The sequence below is a fragment of the Nerophis ophidion genome, linkage group LG03, assembly GCF_033978795.1.
Source record: "Nerophis ophidion isolate RoL-2023_Sa linkage group LG03, RoL_Noph_v1.0, whole genome shotgun sequence".
In the NCBI taxonomy this organism is placed as follows: Eukaryota; Metazoa; Chordata; class Actinopteri; order Syngnathiformes; family Syngnathidae; genus Nerophis; species Nerophis ophidion.
Window position 1 is genome coordinate 90,842,182 of NC_084613.1, and position 16,214 is coordinate 90,858,395.

The 16,214-nt window shown below is 39.5% G+C and overlaps 1 protein-coding gene across 1 annotated transcript; it reads left to right on the forward strand.

Moving 5' to 3' along the window:
- Positions 1-121: 121 nt before the first annotated feature.
- On the forward strand, positions 122-15,818 carry LOC133550237 (cleavage and polyadenylation specificity factor subunit 3). The gene is made up of 18 exons (XM_061896402.1): positions 122-315; positions 3,639-3,702; positions 3,786-3,883; positions 3,946-4,074; positions 4,142-4,319; positions 4,396-4,485; positions 4,565-4,715; positions 4,784-4,959; positions 5,025-5,183; positions 6,638-6,784; positions 6,928-7,080; positions 12,570-12,678; positions 12,747-12,845; positions 12,911-13,005; positions 13,089-13,176; positions 14,557-14,623; positions 15,141-15,237; positions 15,303-15,818. Exons 1-18 carry the CDS (start codon positions 245-247, stop codon positions 15,438-15,440), a joined length of 2,109 nt encoding a protein of 702 aa, XP_061752386.1. The 5' UTR covers positions 122-244; the 3' UTR covers positions 15,441-15,818.
- Positions 15,819-16,214: the final 396 nt, after the last annotated feature.

Sequence of the window (16,214 nt, forward strand, 5' to 3'; positions counted from 1 at the left end):
AATAAAATGTATGGTTATGCATTGTAAAAACGTATTTACATGTTTTTGTATTACATCCTGTTATTAAAACAAACAAAAACATTTGTCCCGGAACACTTGTCATCGCTCCTTGGTTCTGACCGAGCGTATTTTGACGCCCAACCGGAAGTGTCCAGTTTGAGAGAGACCGCCCACCCATTCATTTGGAAAACATTATGCTTTCATATTAATATTTCTGGGCTTTTATCTCTGGTTTCAGGTAGCTATGGCGACAAAGCGCAAAGTGGATGTGGTTGTCCCGGCAGAGGAGAGTGACCAGCTCCACATCCGTCCGTTGTAAGCTGATATACGTCACAATATTGTAGTAAAATGGTAATATTTGTGAACAAAACGTTAACTTAAAGGCCTACTGAAATGAGATTTTCTTATTTAAACAGGAATAGCAGGTCCATTCTATGTGTCATACTTTATCATTTCGCGATATTGCCATATTTTTGCTGAAAGGATTTAGTAGAGAACATCGACGATAAAGTTCGCAACTTTTGGTCGCTAATAAAAAAGCCTTGCCTGTAGCTGAAGTAGCAGACGATGTGCGCGTGACGTCACGGGTTGTAGGGCTCCTCACATCCTCACATTTTTTATAATCATAGCCACCAGCAGCTAGAACAATTCGGACCGAGAAAGCGACTTTTTTCCCAATAATTTGAGCGAGGATGAAAGTTTTTTAGATGAGGAAAGTTAGAGTGAAGCACTAAGAAAAAAAAGGCGACGGCAGTGGGAGCGATTCAGATGTTATTAGACACATTTACTAGGACAATTCTGGAACTGCTTATGGTGTTAATAGTGTTTTAGTGAGATTATAAAGTCATACCTGAAAGTCGGATGGCTGCGGTGACCGCTAGTGTCTCTGAGCGAAGCCATGGAGGAGCCAAGATCTGCAGAACGCTAACTCCGCACAAGTCTCCGGTAAGAGCCGACTTAATATCACAATTTTCTCATCCAAAAACTTGCTGGTTGACATGTGGTAGAGAAACATGTTCGCTAAAGCTTCACAACAAACAAAGAAACACCGGCTGTGTTTCGGCATCTAAAGGCAGCTGCAATCCATCGCTTTCCACCAACAGCATTCTTCTTTATAGTCTCCATTATTAATTGAACAAATTGCAAAAGATTCAGAATCACAGATGTCCAAAATACTGTGTAATTATGCGATGAAAAGAGACGACTTTTAGCCGTAAGTGGTGCTGGGCTAAAATGTCCGCTCAACCAATAACGTCACAAACACACGTCATCATACGCAACATCATTCCGCGACGTTTTTAACAAGAAACTCAGCGGGAAATTTTAAATTGTAATTTAGTAAACTAAACCGGCCGTATTGGTATGTGTTGCAATGTTAATATTTCATTATTGATATATAAACTATCAGACTGCGTGGTCGGTAGTAGTGGGTTTCAGTAGGCCTTTAAATCAGGGATGTCCAAGGCTAAGCTGCTTCCTCCGTGGGCTGCATACTGGAGGAAAAAAATCGATGGACGTCGGGGGATACTTTGAATTTTTTAAATGTTGTAAAAAATATAAAAAATTGTTCATTTTATAACAACTCTTTCTATTATTAGTAACATTTCCGACTTTTCTTTGTGCCTTTATTTAGTTTTTACTAGGCCTGTGGAAAAATAACGAGTTAACCAAAGTAAAAATGTTGCGTTAATCATGACAAGTGAATGCATATACATAGAATAATCACGCAATTTATTTTGACCATAAATGCTCCCTCACCTCAGTGTTGTTCAATTATTTTCAGTCGCGCCCACCCCACTCTCTGTCTTGATTATAAGTGAAGTGAATTATATAGCGCTTTCTCTCTAGTGACTCAAAGCATTTTACATAGTGAAGCCCTATATCTAATTTACATTTGAACCAGTGTGGATGGCACTGGGAGCAGGTGGGTGAAGTGTCTTGCCCAAGGCCACAACCCTCAAGTTGCTGGCACGGCCACTCTACCAACCGAGCTATGCCGCCCATAAATAGTATACCGTATTTCCTTGAATTGCCGCAGGGGATATAGAATGCGCCTGAGTGAATTACTGCCGGGTCAAACTCGCTTCACAAAATAATTAACGCATGCTTAGTATTGCCGCCTGGTCAAACTTGTGACGTCATGAGTGACACTTCCCCTGTCATCATTTTCAAAATGGAGGAGGCTGATTTCAATACCGGTAATTTGAAATCGCATAAAGGGAAAAAGATTAAGAGCTATTCAGTAGGATTTAAGGTCCAAGCTTACAACACACTCAAATTCTTACTGTATGCCTTTGGTAAGTGCCGGAGTGAGAAGAAGCTTTAAAATAATTAGTGCATTCTTACTTTTACCAAATGCCTTTGGTAAGCGCAGGAGTGAGAAAAAGTTTTAAATTAATTAGCGGCTTGGTGGCAATTCAAGGAAATACGGTAATTTATAGTAAACCTCTGCAAAACATTGTGTCCTTAACGTTTAACAAAAAAAAAAAAAAATATCCATCAACTTACTGTACAACTGTAAAGATTAACACTTTTTAGCCTGTAACAGCAGATTTAAAATGCATCAAGTTGCCTAATAAAATAATCCTTATTTAAACTTAAACATTTTTTGGATTGACATGAACCATTTGATACTAAAAAATTACAGTTAATTAACTCAATTAATTCAAATTGATCTGCAAAATTATTTCAGAGCATAATATATGGTGGGACAGGGGTTAGTGCATGTGCCTCACAATACAAAGGTCCTGAGTAGTCCTGAGTTCAAGCCCGGCCTTGGGATCTTTCTGTGTGGAGTTTGCATGTTCTCCCCGTGACTGCGTGGGTTCCCTCCAGGTACTCCGGCTTCCTCCTATCCCCAAAGACATGCACCTGGGGATAGGTTGATTGGCAACACTAAATTGGCCCCAGTGTGTGAATGTTGTCTGTCTATCTGTGTTGGCCCTGTGAAGAGGTGGCAACTTGTCCAGGGTGTACATGCCTTCTGCCCGAATGCAGCTGAGATAGGCTCCAGCACCCCCCGAGACCCCAAAAGGGACAAGTGGTAGAAAATGGATGGATGGTTATATAAAACACTTTACCATACAAAACAAAAGTGAGTAAAACACTTCGTGAAAATTTTTTTCATAAATAAACTCAAGACAAATGGGTTAAATGAGCACGTTTTGTAGTGGACAGCTTTCAAAGCATGGTACTGATAAAGTATGTTCCCCTGGGTCACACGCTCTGCGCCTGCCCCACTATTTGAGAAGGGCTACTTTACCTTAACTTTTAATGGTTACCTGAAATGTGGCACATGTTATACGGTCATTGATCAGGTGTTGTGCTCACTGGTAAATTTCACTTCATAATAAATCCTGTTAACACTTTAGATAAAACTGTTACCAAATGTTGTGCAAATAAATTATGTGCATTCAAGTAAAACGTTAAAAAAAATATTCCTGGATGACATTCTGATAATATGTCTTCCCTTAAAATTTGTGGTTAATCTGATGAAAACTAGATCATTTGACAGCACTGGTGTTTGGATTTTATTTCTTAATTTTCGTTACTGCAATGAATGACAAAGACAGCCAATGCCATAAATGGCCTCCAGAATGCAGTTCGGACACATGAGTCTTACACTGTATTTTTCCCAGGGGTGCTGGACAGGAGGTTGGGAGGTCATGTATTATACTGGAGTTCAAAGGAAGAAAAATTATGGTAAATAACAGTACAAAAGTACTCCAGCTATATAAATGGTGACTGTGTTTATGAGTGGATGAATATTAATTTGTATTTGGCAGCTGGACTGTGGCATCCATCCTGGTTTAGAGGGAATGGACGCCCTCCCCTATATAGACTTGATCGACCCGGCTGAGATTGATTTGCTGCTCATCAGCCAGTAAGTGCCCATCACACAAGTGGAACAAACATGTGACTAAATGTGCCTACTTTTTTGACCAGTTTTCACCTTGATCACTGCGGAGCTCTGCCTTGGTTCCTCCAGAAGACCAGCTTCAAAGGAAGGACCTTCATGACCCACGCCACCAAGGCCATCTACCGCTGGCTGCTGTCGGACTATGTCAAAGTCAGGTAAGAAAGTGTTTGTTGAGTTTTAAATTGTATTTTCGGCAATATGTCTTTTTTTTTTTTCCTGTAGCAACATTTCTGCAGACGACATGTTGTACACGGAGACAGACCTCGAGGAGAGCATGGATAAGATTGAGACCATTAACTTCCACGAGGTCAAGGAGGTGGCGGGAATTAAGTTCTGGTGCTACCATGCTGGTCATGTGTTGGGAGCTGCCATGTTTATGATTGAAATAGCTGGCGTCAAGGTAACAGCTTCTATTGGATTTCTTTTTATTCAGATTATATTCAATTATTTTTAATAATGTGTTTGTATCTTGAAAGCTACTGTACACAGGAGACTTCTCTCGACAGGAAGACAGGCACCTCATGGCAGCTGAGATCCCCAGTGTTAAACCAGACATTTTGATTATTGTACGCCACAAAAAGTTAAACATTTGCTTTTGAAATTTTGTTTTTTTTACCTCTTAATGTGACCAAAATGTGTCAACAGGAGTCAACGTACGGCACGCACATCCATGAGAAGAGGGAGGAGCGTGAGGCTCGCTTCTGTAACACCGTCCATGACATTGTCAACAGAGAGGGCCGCTGTTTGATCCCCGTGTTCGCTTTGGGACGAGCCCAGGAACTGCTGCTCATCCTGGGTGAGACATGGCATATTGGGGGTTTGACCATAAACCCATAATTTCAAATCTATAATGCATCTTGATAGACGAGTACTGGCAGAACCACCCCGAGCTCCATGACATCCCCATCTATTACGCCTCATCCCTGGCCAAAAAGTGCATGGCTGTGTACCAGACTTACGTCAACGCCATGAATGACAAGATCCGCAAGGCCATCAACATAAACAACCCTTTTGTCTTCAAGCACATCAGTAACCTGAAGGTGGGGAGAACAAAGCATTACAGCCAAGCGGCGCAAACTATTTTACACGACTCCCTCTCTTGCAGAGCATGGATCACTTTGATGACATCGGCCCCAGTGTGGTGATGGCGTCGCCTGGTATGATGCAGAGCGGCCTATCCAGGGAGCTCTTTGAAAGCTGGTGCACGGATAAAAGGAATGGAGTCATTATCGCTGGGTACTGTGTGGAGGGAACACTGGCCAAGGTCAGCTGGTGCATAAGTACAGTGTAATTACATCAAATATAATATTTATACCCATAATTCAGCTTTTTTTGGGAAGAAGATCTATAATATCACTAGATAAAATGCAGAAAAGTTTGTTAGCTGGGTAAGCATGATGATGTAAGACTGGAGTGTCAATTTTTTTTCATTGAGGGCCACATCGTAGGGCCGTTTGTAACCATACTTGCCAACCCTCCCGATTTTCCTGGGAGATTCCTGTATTTCTGTGCCCCTCCCGAAAATCTCCTGGGGCAACCGTTCTCCCAGATTTCTCCCGATTTCCACCTGGTCAACCACATTTGGGGCGTGCCTTTAGGGTCCTCTACAACCTGTAGTCACGTCCGCTTTTTCTCCATACAAAGAGCGTGCCAGCCCAGCCACATAATACATGCGGCTTTTATACACACATAAGTGAATGCAAGGCATACTTGATTAACAGCCATTTAGGTCACACTGAGGGTGGCCGTATAAACAACTTTAACACTGTTACAAATATGCGCCACACTGTGAACCCACACCAAACAAGAATGAATGCCACATTCCGGGACAACATCCGTACCGTAACACAACAGAACAAATACCCAGAACCCCTTGCAGCACTAACTCTCCCGGGACGCTACAATATACACCCCCCACCGCTACCACCAAACCCCGCCCTCCCCAGCCCCGCCGCCACCCCCCCATCTCCCGAATTCGGAGGTATCAAGGTTGGCAAGTATGCTTGTATCAGTGAATAATATATAAATACAAATGTTTAAACATTATACATCTTCAATAATTGCCTATGCATTTGATCATTTTATATTTTTTTTATCTACGTACACTGTAAAGAAAAAAAAAGATTTTATGTGAAAAAAACTTTTAGCAACTGAGCTGCCATTTTACTTTGAAAAATCTACGGTTGTGTTTACAGTGCCTTCCTGTAAATGAAAAAATGGCAAAACACATTTTTACCACAAAATTTATTCTGATTTTTACAGTGTACAATTTGATGAATAACTTGCTTTGAAATCATGAAACAAGTAGATATTTAAGTGTCTATTTTAACCAAAAATGTTAGAAATGTATTATATTTTGTAGCATTATTAGATATTAAAGTTTAGAAGATATGCAGATGCATGCACTATATATATTTTTTCTTCAGTCAAAATGGAAAGAACAAATACATTTAGAAAGAAAATACAAAGTACTTTATTGACACATTATTTTCAGTCTTTTGCAGTCTATACAATGATGATTTTGACACGTGATAGAAAACAAATATACTGGTATTCAAACTTGTATGACAATATAGCAGGTCGTGGCTGCATCGCTCCTGGTGCATTTGAGTGGCCGTAAGAAAAGCTTCCGACTTACTAAAGCTGTAGACCCAGAGTATACAAAATGGCCAATAATATGCATGCAGCTTACTTTGGTGACTGTGATTTGTTGTGAAGCACATCATGTCTGAGCCGGAGGAGATCACCACCATGTCAGGACAGAAGCTCCTGCTGAAGATGTCGGTGGACTACATCTCCTTCTCGGCCCACACAGACTACCAGCAAACCAGCGAGTTCATCCGGGCCCTGAAACCTCCGCATGTGGTAAGAAGGAGGGGTTGAAATGTTTAATAGTTGCTTACCTTATTTAGTTACATAATAGGGGGAAACATTTTGGGGAAAACATAATTTTGGATGCTGTTCTTTCATTAGACCTTAATAGCTGTACCTTGTGTCTCTGCTCTCAGATCTTGGTCCACGGCGAGCAGAACGAGATGGCTCGTCTGAAGGCGGCGTTGATCCGAGAGTACGAGGACAACGACCAGGTTCACATCGAAGTCCACAACCCTCGCAACACAGAATCCGTCACCCTCAACTTCAGAGGAGAGAAACTGGCCAAGGTAGATCGGACAGATTTCCTCATTGTTGATTTCCCGTGTCTTAAATGGTGCCAAAAGGGAGTGGTGCACTGCATGGCAGCTACCAGCAGAGGTGCTGTTGGGTCTGCTTCAACCAGTTTACAGAAGTAAAAGCTGAGACCAGCAATGCAAAGTTAGGCTACTGGCAGCATTATTTTAAGCATTTATTTATTTCAATTAGTACAGCATAAGGATGACGGAATCTTAATTGTAATACATCTTAAAGCTTCTTGCGAAAACGTACATCACGATATATTGGTATAATATTGATAAAAAAAACATTTTAAAACGGGTCACAAAGGCTCTTAATTTAGCTGCTGATGTACAGTTGTGATCAAAATTATTCAACCCCCACACAATTTGGGTATTTTAGCAAGTAGGACATTTATTCCATATTTTGTTTATAGTCATATCAAATAAAGATGCATTAAATAGACAAAGGCAACTTGAATTACAAGATTATATTTTGTAACATACCAAACAGTGTCATTTTTCTTAATATCTCATTGACTAAATTATTAAACCCCTTGAAGATCATAACTCTTAAGAACAGAATTTGAATAAGGTCTTTTCAATCAGGAGTTGAAAACACCTGTAGATGTGATTAGAACCATAACGAGCAACAATTAAACTGATTGAAAAAGACTGTGACGCTCAGCTTCTTGTAGATGGTCAGATGTGATTAGAACCATAACGAGCAACAATTAAACTGATTGAAAAAGACTGTGACGCTCAGCTTCTTGTAGATGGTCAATGGTGTATTTGCAACATGGTGAAGTCCAGGGAGTGGTCAAAGAAGTCAAGAGAGGAGGTCATTTTTCTTCATAAGAAAGGATATGGATATAAGAAAATAGCAAAGACATTACACATTCCAAGAGACACGGCTGGGAGCATAATTCGCAAGTTTAAAGCTAAAGGCACAGAGGAAACACTACCTGGGCGTGGTAGAAAGAGGATGCTGTGTGCAACTGCTGTCCGGTATTTGAAGCGTACAGTGGTGAAAAACACCCGGGTAACAGCTGAGGAACTACAACAGGACATTACAGAGGGGGGAACGCAGGTTTCGTCCCAGACAATAAGGCGCGCACTACGAGATGAAGGCCTCCATGCCAGAACTCCCAGGCGCCCCCCACTTCTGACTACCAGGCACAAGAAAAATAGACTCCAGTATGCCAAAAATCATCTGGACAAACCCCAAAGGTTTTTGGAAACTGTTTTATGGAGTGATGAGACAAAACTGGAACTCTTTGGGCCTATGAATCAACGTTATGTCTGGAGGAGAAAAACAATGAAGCTTACAAAGAGAAGAACACCTTGCCTACTATTAAGCATGGTGGGGGGTCAATCATGCTCTGGGGCTGTTTCTCTGCCTCAGGTACCGGTAATCTCCAGCACGTTCAAGGCATTATGAATTCTATTTCCTACCAGGATATATTAGCTGCAAATGTCATGAAGTCAGTGATGAAGCTGAGGCTTGGGAGACTTTGGACCTTCCAACAGGACAACGATCCCAAGCATACATCCAAATCAACATCAGAGTGGTTGCAGAAGAAGGGCTGGAAGACTCTGGAGTGGCCTTCACAGTCGCCAGACCTAAATCCTATAGAAAACCTGTGGTGGGACTTGAAGAAGGCATTTGCAGCACGCAAGCCCAAGAATATGAATGAACTGGAGGCCTTTGCCCAAGAGGAATGGGCTAAAATACCTGTAGATCGTTGCAAGAAGCTTGTGTCCGGTTATGTATCACGTTTGAAGGATGTAATTACTGCCAAAGGGTGTTCTACTAAGTACTAAAGATGCATGTAACTAGGGGGTTGAATAATTTTGTCAATGAGATATTAAGAAAAATTTCCTTTTTTGGTATTTTGTAAAATATAGTGTTACAATTTAAGTTGCATTTGTCTATTTGACACATCTTTATTTGATATGACTATAAACAAAATACGAAATAAATGTCCAACTTGCTAAAACACCAAAATGTGTGGGGGTTGAATAATTTTGATCACAACTGTATAGGAAAGGATAGGCGGTAACATTTTGTGTCATTTTTGGTTGAATTATTTTCTTAAAACTATTATGAATCTACCTGTTAACATCTAGTTCACTTTCGTGTAACGTGTCTCCTGCTACACTTCTGTTAAAAAATAATAAGCACTTATTCTTCTGTTGTTTTATTCTTTTTAGTTTTGGGTGACAAAATTACAAATGTGTGTATTGAACTGCTACCAAAAAGTTACATTGGCAGTAATAGTCATACCCAATTTCATTGTTAAAGTATTCATAACCCTAAAAGAATGATTAAATGATTCAATTTTGATCACAACTCCATCCATCCCATCCATTTTCTGCCGCTTATTCCCGTTCGGGGTCGCGGGGGGCGCTAGCGCCTATCTCAGCTACAATCGGGCGGAAGGCGGGGTACACCCTGGACAAGTCGCCACCTCATCGCAGGGCCAACACAGATAGACAGACAACATTCACACTCACATTCACACACTACGGCCAATTTAGTGTTGCCAATCAACCTATCCCCAGGTGCATGTCTTTGGAAGTGGGAGGAAGCCGTAGTACCCGGAGGGAACCCACGCATTCACGGGGAGAACATGCAAACTCCACACAGAAAGATCCCGAGCCTGGATTTGAACCCAGGACTGCAGGACCTTCGTATTGTGAGGCAGACGCACTAGCCCCTCTTCCACCGTGAAGCCTGATCACAACTCATTTGTTGTAAACAAAACACTTTGACAGTAACAAATTTGTATGTACTCAATGGAGTATCTACCATTAACTGATATTATACCTGGTATTATTACCATCTATAATTGAATTTATCAACCCACCTCTGTTTGTTTTAAAGAGCTCCATTTTAGCGATAAGCTCTGCTTTTTTGTATCCTGTCACAGTGTATAGTGTAGCATGTTTGGCTATTCTTTGTCGGGTGCCAAAAGTAAAAGTTCAATCACACTTTTTTAGCAGATATATTTTTCAGATTTAACGTTCTTTCCTCAGATTTAACTCACTTTTCTGAGATTTAGCTAATTTTTATCACATTTAAGTTGACATGAAATGTTAACTCTAAATCCAAACCTAAATTTTAAAGGAGAACTGCGCTTTTTCTGGAATTTTGCCTATCGTTCACAATCATTATCAAAGGCATGACGACAGATGGATTAAAAAAAAAAAGCCTTCTAAATATTAAACGGAAAAAAAGTCATCTAACAGCAGAGCACATGGGCGCTCCACTATTCTGCCCATAAAATCCGATAAATACCAATTCAAAATGTGCCAACAATATCTGCTAGAAAAGTGTGACTGAACTTTTAAATTAGGCACCCCATAATTCCTTGCTTCTGGTTTTCCAGTAATAATAGAGGCGAGGGTTTGTGAGTTGGAAGCTGCGCAGTGGAGGGACATTAGCCACTAGCTTGCAAGCGAAGATGCTATGTTGCGTTAAGGATGCCTTTTGTTTGCTTGTTGTGTCAACCGGCATATGCAACCGGAGTACAGCATTAAAACAGGAATTCGGAACAGGCAGATGTTAAACTAAATGGGCAAATTCTCTAAGCAAGTAATTAACAAAATCTGTATATATTTTTAGTTTAATGTTGACATAATTAGTAGTTTTTCTTTTTAAACACCAGCGTGAACTTTAGCTTTACAGACATTAAGTCTGCTGTGTGTCATGTCCCACATCTTGCCCTGATGTGGGATCTGAGATGAGGATGTCGTTGTGGCTTGTGCAGCCCTTTGGGCACTTGTGATTAAGGGCTGTATAAATAAACTTTGATTGATTGATGATGTTAAATATGTCTCCCAGTACACATGGTGGTATTTGATGTAATTACAACCATAAATGGCATCACCTGTTTCAGTGTTGCGTAGTCTGCTTATTAAGCAACCTTGGGCTTGTTTTTATTTTCAAAGCCACCTGCAAATCTAGTGAGTCGTGCTTTACGTTTTTTCAAGCTTGTCTTTCAACAAGTTGTAGCTTAATTGGGCTTTTTCTTTTTTTTCTCTGTGCAGCAGGTAATTTCCCATTTCTTAACCTACATTTCTGTCTTATCATGCCTGCTTTGTACGTCAACTCGGCACACCCCCAAACACACTCATTATGCAAGTACAGTAGAGATGGATTTATGGCTCTTTGAAAGAACAGCCATTCAGAAAACTGGATTATTATATTTGTATGTTATAATAATGGAAACAATCACTTAGATTGGATACAAATATTTTAAATTAAATAGTACATCATGTACATGTGTATACCAATATATTATTTTTGACATTCATTTGGCTTGTAATTCATTATAAACATTCCATTAAGTGGTACAATATTGGCATCTGTGAAAGTGATATCACTATTTTGAATTTTTCCACATCTAAAAAAAGACTCTGGCACAATAACAACTATGTACATTTACTTAAAAATTATATATGTGTTGGATCCGCTTTGGACTGGACTCTCGCGGCTGTGTTGGATCCATTATGGATTGAACTTTCACAGTATCATGTTAGACCCGCTCGACATCCATTGCTTTCGTCCTCTCCAAGGTTCTCATAGTCATCATTGTCACCGACGTCCCACTGGGTGTGAGTTTTCCTTGCTCTTATGTGGGCCTACCGAGGATGTCGTAGTGGTTTGTGTTGTGGTTTGTGCACCCCTTTGAGACACTAGTGATTTAGGGGTATATAAGTAAACATTGATTGATTGATTGATATGTATGCAATTGATATAAATACAACTAGAATGAAGAAAAGAGGACATTTAAGTGCACATTAGTTTTGGATTAGGCCAGTTGTTCTTAATTATTCATCATGCCCTCCCTAATGTTAATTTTTTTTCTGTATGCATTAAGATAGTTGTTTACGAACACTAAAGATGCTATTACGCCATGGCCTCTCACACCCACTTTCCGCGCCCCACTATTTTAGAAGCACTGCATTAAACAGGCTGTTTGGAACTTGCTCAGTTAACATTTTCTAGGGGAATTTTTTTCACGCCCCGGCCTTAAGTCCATGTTTATTTATTTATCGATTTGTATGTGTAAAGATATACGGTATTGCTTCTCACGCCCCAAGGGTGCCTCACTATTTGAGAAGCATTGGATTTGGCTAATATAAATGTTTCACACTCTCAAAATCCAATTAGACTAATTAATTAGCTAAAACAGCAATTTAGGTAACTATCAGAGTCATACATCAATCAGGGTTTGAAAATCTGAAGTTATTCAAATAATTTAAGTTTTTTTAAATGCATTATCTCAACTGTGTTTGTAATATTACTGTTGCAAAATAAAAGTATTGTGATATTTCACAATGTGATGGTTTGCCTTACGGGCTTAATTTCATAGGGCTGATTGCTTTTTTTATCTCTTGCGAGATCTGGCAAACACTGACCTGTTTATGTTCTTCTATGTTTGAACTGATGAATTCTCAAATGCGTAACCAGACCTTCTGCATTCTGTGCTCAGGTGATGGGTTCTCTGGCGGATCAGAAGTGTGTTCAGGGTCAAAGGGTATCAGGCATCCTGGTGAAAAAGAACTTCAACTATCACATCCTCAATCCCTCGGACCTTTCAAGTCAGTCACGTTAGTCCAGAAATAAGTGTGAATGTATTGAGATACTCACCACGTTGGTGTTTTTGTAGTGTATACTGAGCTATCCATGAGCACAGTGAAACAGACACAGGCAATCCCCTTCACCGGACCTTACTCACTGCTCGTCTGCCACCTGAGGAACCTCACAGGTGAACCTTCATACACTTTCTCCTTTGAACAGATCAAACTTAGCTTTAAGTTTTCTCTCCATCAGGCGACGTGGAGGAGCTCGATGGAACCGAGAAGAAAACCTTGAGGGTTTTCCAAAGCATCACACTGATCCACGAGGCGGGGGTGGTCCTGCTGGAGGTTAGTACTAAGGTACTATGTAAAATATATTGGGACGTTCTGTTGCTTCCACAGCGGTTCTGCAACTTCTTTGTATATTTCAGTGGCTTGCTAACCCTCTCAACGACATGTACGCCGACGCTGTAACCACTGTGGTGTTGGAAGTCCAGTCCAATCCAAAAGCTCACAAAGGTCATTATTACTATCACTTTTCTTGTTGTCATCAGGTAGAAATTGGAGGATGCTTAATGGGGTAGATTGTGGTCATCTACAACCATGCATTTATAGCTCTGACACCACTTGCAACCTAAAAAAACCATATAATATTTACACTTTTACCTATTCTGCTTCAAGTGTTAACACAAACCAAAATACACCCGAAGGACAGCATTTAGTATTTCTGCACTTGTGTTTTGTTATTACCAGTGGTTAACCTATGTTTACACTAGAATGACAATTGAAATCTTACAACATTCTGAAGGGTTTCTTCTTTGTCACTCCACTTTGACCCCGGAACTAACTTACTAACTAACCAACCCTGTGAATCGTTTCTAAAAATTTGGGATCTGCCGATCGATCGCCATTTTTCATGTGAAAGTATGTCATCGCCGTTGCCGATTACGAATGCTGATCCCCTTTGGCTGATACAGTATTTATGTTGAGTCCCCTAGCTGACAAGATAACATATCCATACAATGTGGAGTCACTCACCTAAGGTAATAATAATCAGCTCCATTGCAGCAGATAAACTGCATTTCTTAGTATTTTAAGTATCACGTTTCATTATTCCTGGAGGACGATGCTATACATGTTATACACCGACATCAAGCTAGGAGCAGATACGCTAATACATAAGCTAGCCTGAAACAAAACAATAAATAAGTGCTTTGTAACATTTAAGTGTAGATGAAACCATGTTGCAGCAGAATTTAAGCAGTTATTAACAGGAAAATAACAAGTATAATAATGAGTCAAGAGAGAGAATAATATAACAACTGTTGGTGTCTCCACATTGTTGCAGTCAGGACATGACACGTAAGAGGACAACGAATCAACCCATAATTTAGTGGCGTTGATACCAAGGGTATTATCAGTATGTGATCGCGAATAGGTTCATTTTTTTTTTTGTTAGTATTAACAAATTGAGGGAATAACTTCCTGGGCACAGGACGACTTTAAGAGCAAAACCCAAAGGGTTTATACACATAATAATAAGTAATTCTAATTTTGTTTAGCATTTACTTTGTGTTTCTCAAACAATTGTACATAATAAAAGAAAAATGTGTTAAAATTGCAAAAAATTGAATAATACTCACCATCAATCCGTAACATATTTTTGCAGTTAATACATTTAATCGGTATCTGTATTAGTATCGGCCAATCTCACTCATGGATGATCCATATCAATAGCATTAATACCTGATTGGAACATCAGTACCGGTACTAAAAAATCCAACAAATCAAATGTTAACCAGTTTCCTAAATGTGACTTTGTTCATTTCTAGAGGTTTCAGTGAATATTCCACTAAAGAGGACTTCAGGTGCTGACTCTTTGATGTGTTTTTTGAACAGTCATGGAGACCCAGACTTCTACTCTGGATATGGATACCTTCCAAAATAGACTGGAAATCATGTTACAGTAAGTCAGACCTTCTAAAATGGTGGGGGGGGGGGCCCCTTGGGGGTCACGTGTGACCTCGGAGAATAAGCCTTTTATTCTCTGTACCAGAATATGAGTGACTGTAACCACGAAGGGAGATGAGAAAAGGCTGGTGTGTTGTTTCCTTTAATGTTAATAAACTATCAATGTTAAGCAGAGGTATAGTTATAGTATATATTTATATACCATATATATAATAATAATATAATGATTTTATAGACAAACTATAATATTTTTAGTCACTGTAGAGCGTCTGGGGCCGTGAAATATTTTCTTCTTCCTAGGGGGACGTAACAGAACAATTGAGAAGCACTGCAGCAAGTGGTTTAATGCCTTCTGCTTATAGAAGATATTTGACTCAGTTTTGATGTAGTAAAGCGCTCCTGTCACATTAAGGAGCTTTTTCACTACTAACAGTTACTGTAAGACTTTTACATTATTTACATCTAGCATTTAATGATGTACACTAAGTATAATGTCCTTTTTGCATCGTCAGGGACATGTTTGGACAGGACTACGTGGACATCAGTGATGATAAAAACTTCTCTGTGACAGTTGATGGGAAGACAGTGCTCATTTGCTTGGAAACAAGGGTAAGTTTTAGTTTTACCTTACAATTTATGGACATCCTCACAGTTTTAAATCTCCCTTCAACCAGTCTGTGTGCTACGAGGACGACAGCATAGAGGACGACTCCCTGAGAGAGATGGTGGAGTTGGCGGTGCAGCGCCTCTTTGACGCCCTGAACCCCATCACGTCAGAACATGGGCGAAGCTGCGCTCACACTACTACTTGAGACACATAGTTTTAATGGTTTCAATTTTAGTATAATAGTTTGTATTGGTGTTACAGTATATGGATTAGTTTAGTGTTTTACCTGCACCCACTTGAATTTATTTATTTATTTATTAACGTAATGTGTAGTTCAACTAATGTGCACTGATATGATTTAACTTGTGAACTGTGAATTTCTAATTGCATTTAATGTTCAATGTCAACAAGAAAAAAAAACATGTTTTGTTAGTGATTTAAATGAATGATTTTACTCATAAACTAGAGTCAGGACACGTCCAAACATTTCACAGTGCTTTTTCAAAGCACAGCTTATTTATTACTTGAAATATCTGGATGATTCGCATTGATTTTTCAAAAATAAAACACACAATAGTCCAGATCTTTGCATTTTCCCTCAACTAAGTGTTTATACATTTTCTAATAATAAATATGACATGACTTACTATAAGTCAATGAAGATAAAACTGTCGGACAGAAGTAGCACCTAAAATGTGAAGAAGAAAAAAAATTCCGCCAAGGGTGACACACATCCAGACTAACTAAATACAACAAGATTAAACAGAAATTTGCTTTTAGGCCTTGACCAATAACACATTTTGCTGTACAATATATTGTCTCACAAATAATTGCTGCTAAATCATATTATTGTCAGCATTGTTTTGGTGACAATTGAAACACCAATCCAATGTATAATAATGATGCAAGTAACCATTTCAAACACAATTAACTTATATTTTACAGCAGTATTGAAGGTCAAAAACGTTTGAGTATTCTA

Coding starts and splice junctions, on each gene's coding strand:
- LOC133550237 (XM_061896402.1), top strand. CDS start 245: ATGGCGACAAAGCGCAAAGTGGATGTGGTTGTCCCGGCAGAGGAGAGT. Junction 316..3,638: donor CAGCTCCACATCCGTCCGTT/GTAAGCTGATAT, acceptor TATTTTTCCCAG/GGGTGCTGGACAGGAGGTTG. Junction 14,624..15,140: donor AGACTGGAAATCATGTTACA/GTAAGTCAGACC, acceptor TTGCATCGTCAG/GGACATGTTTGGACAGGACT.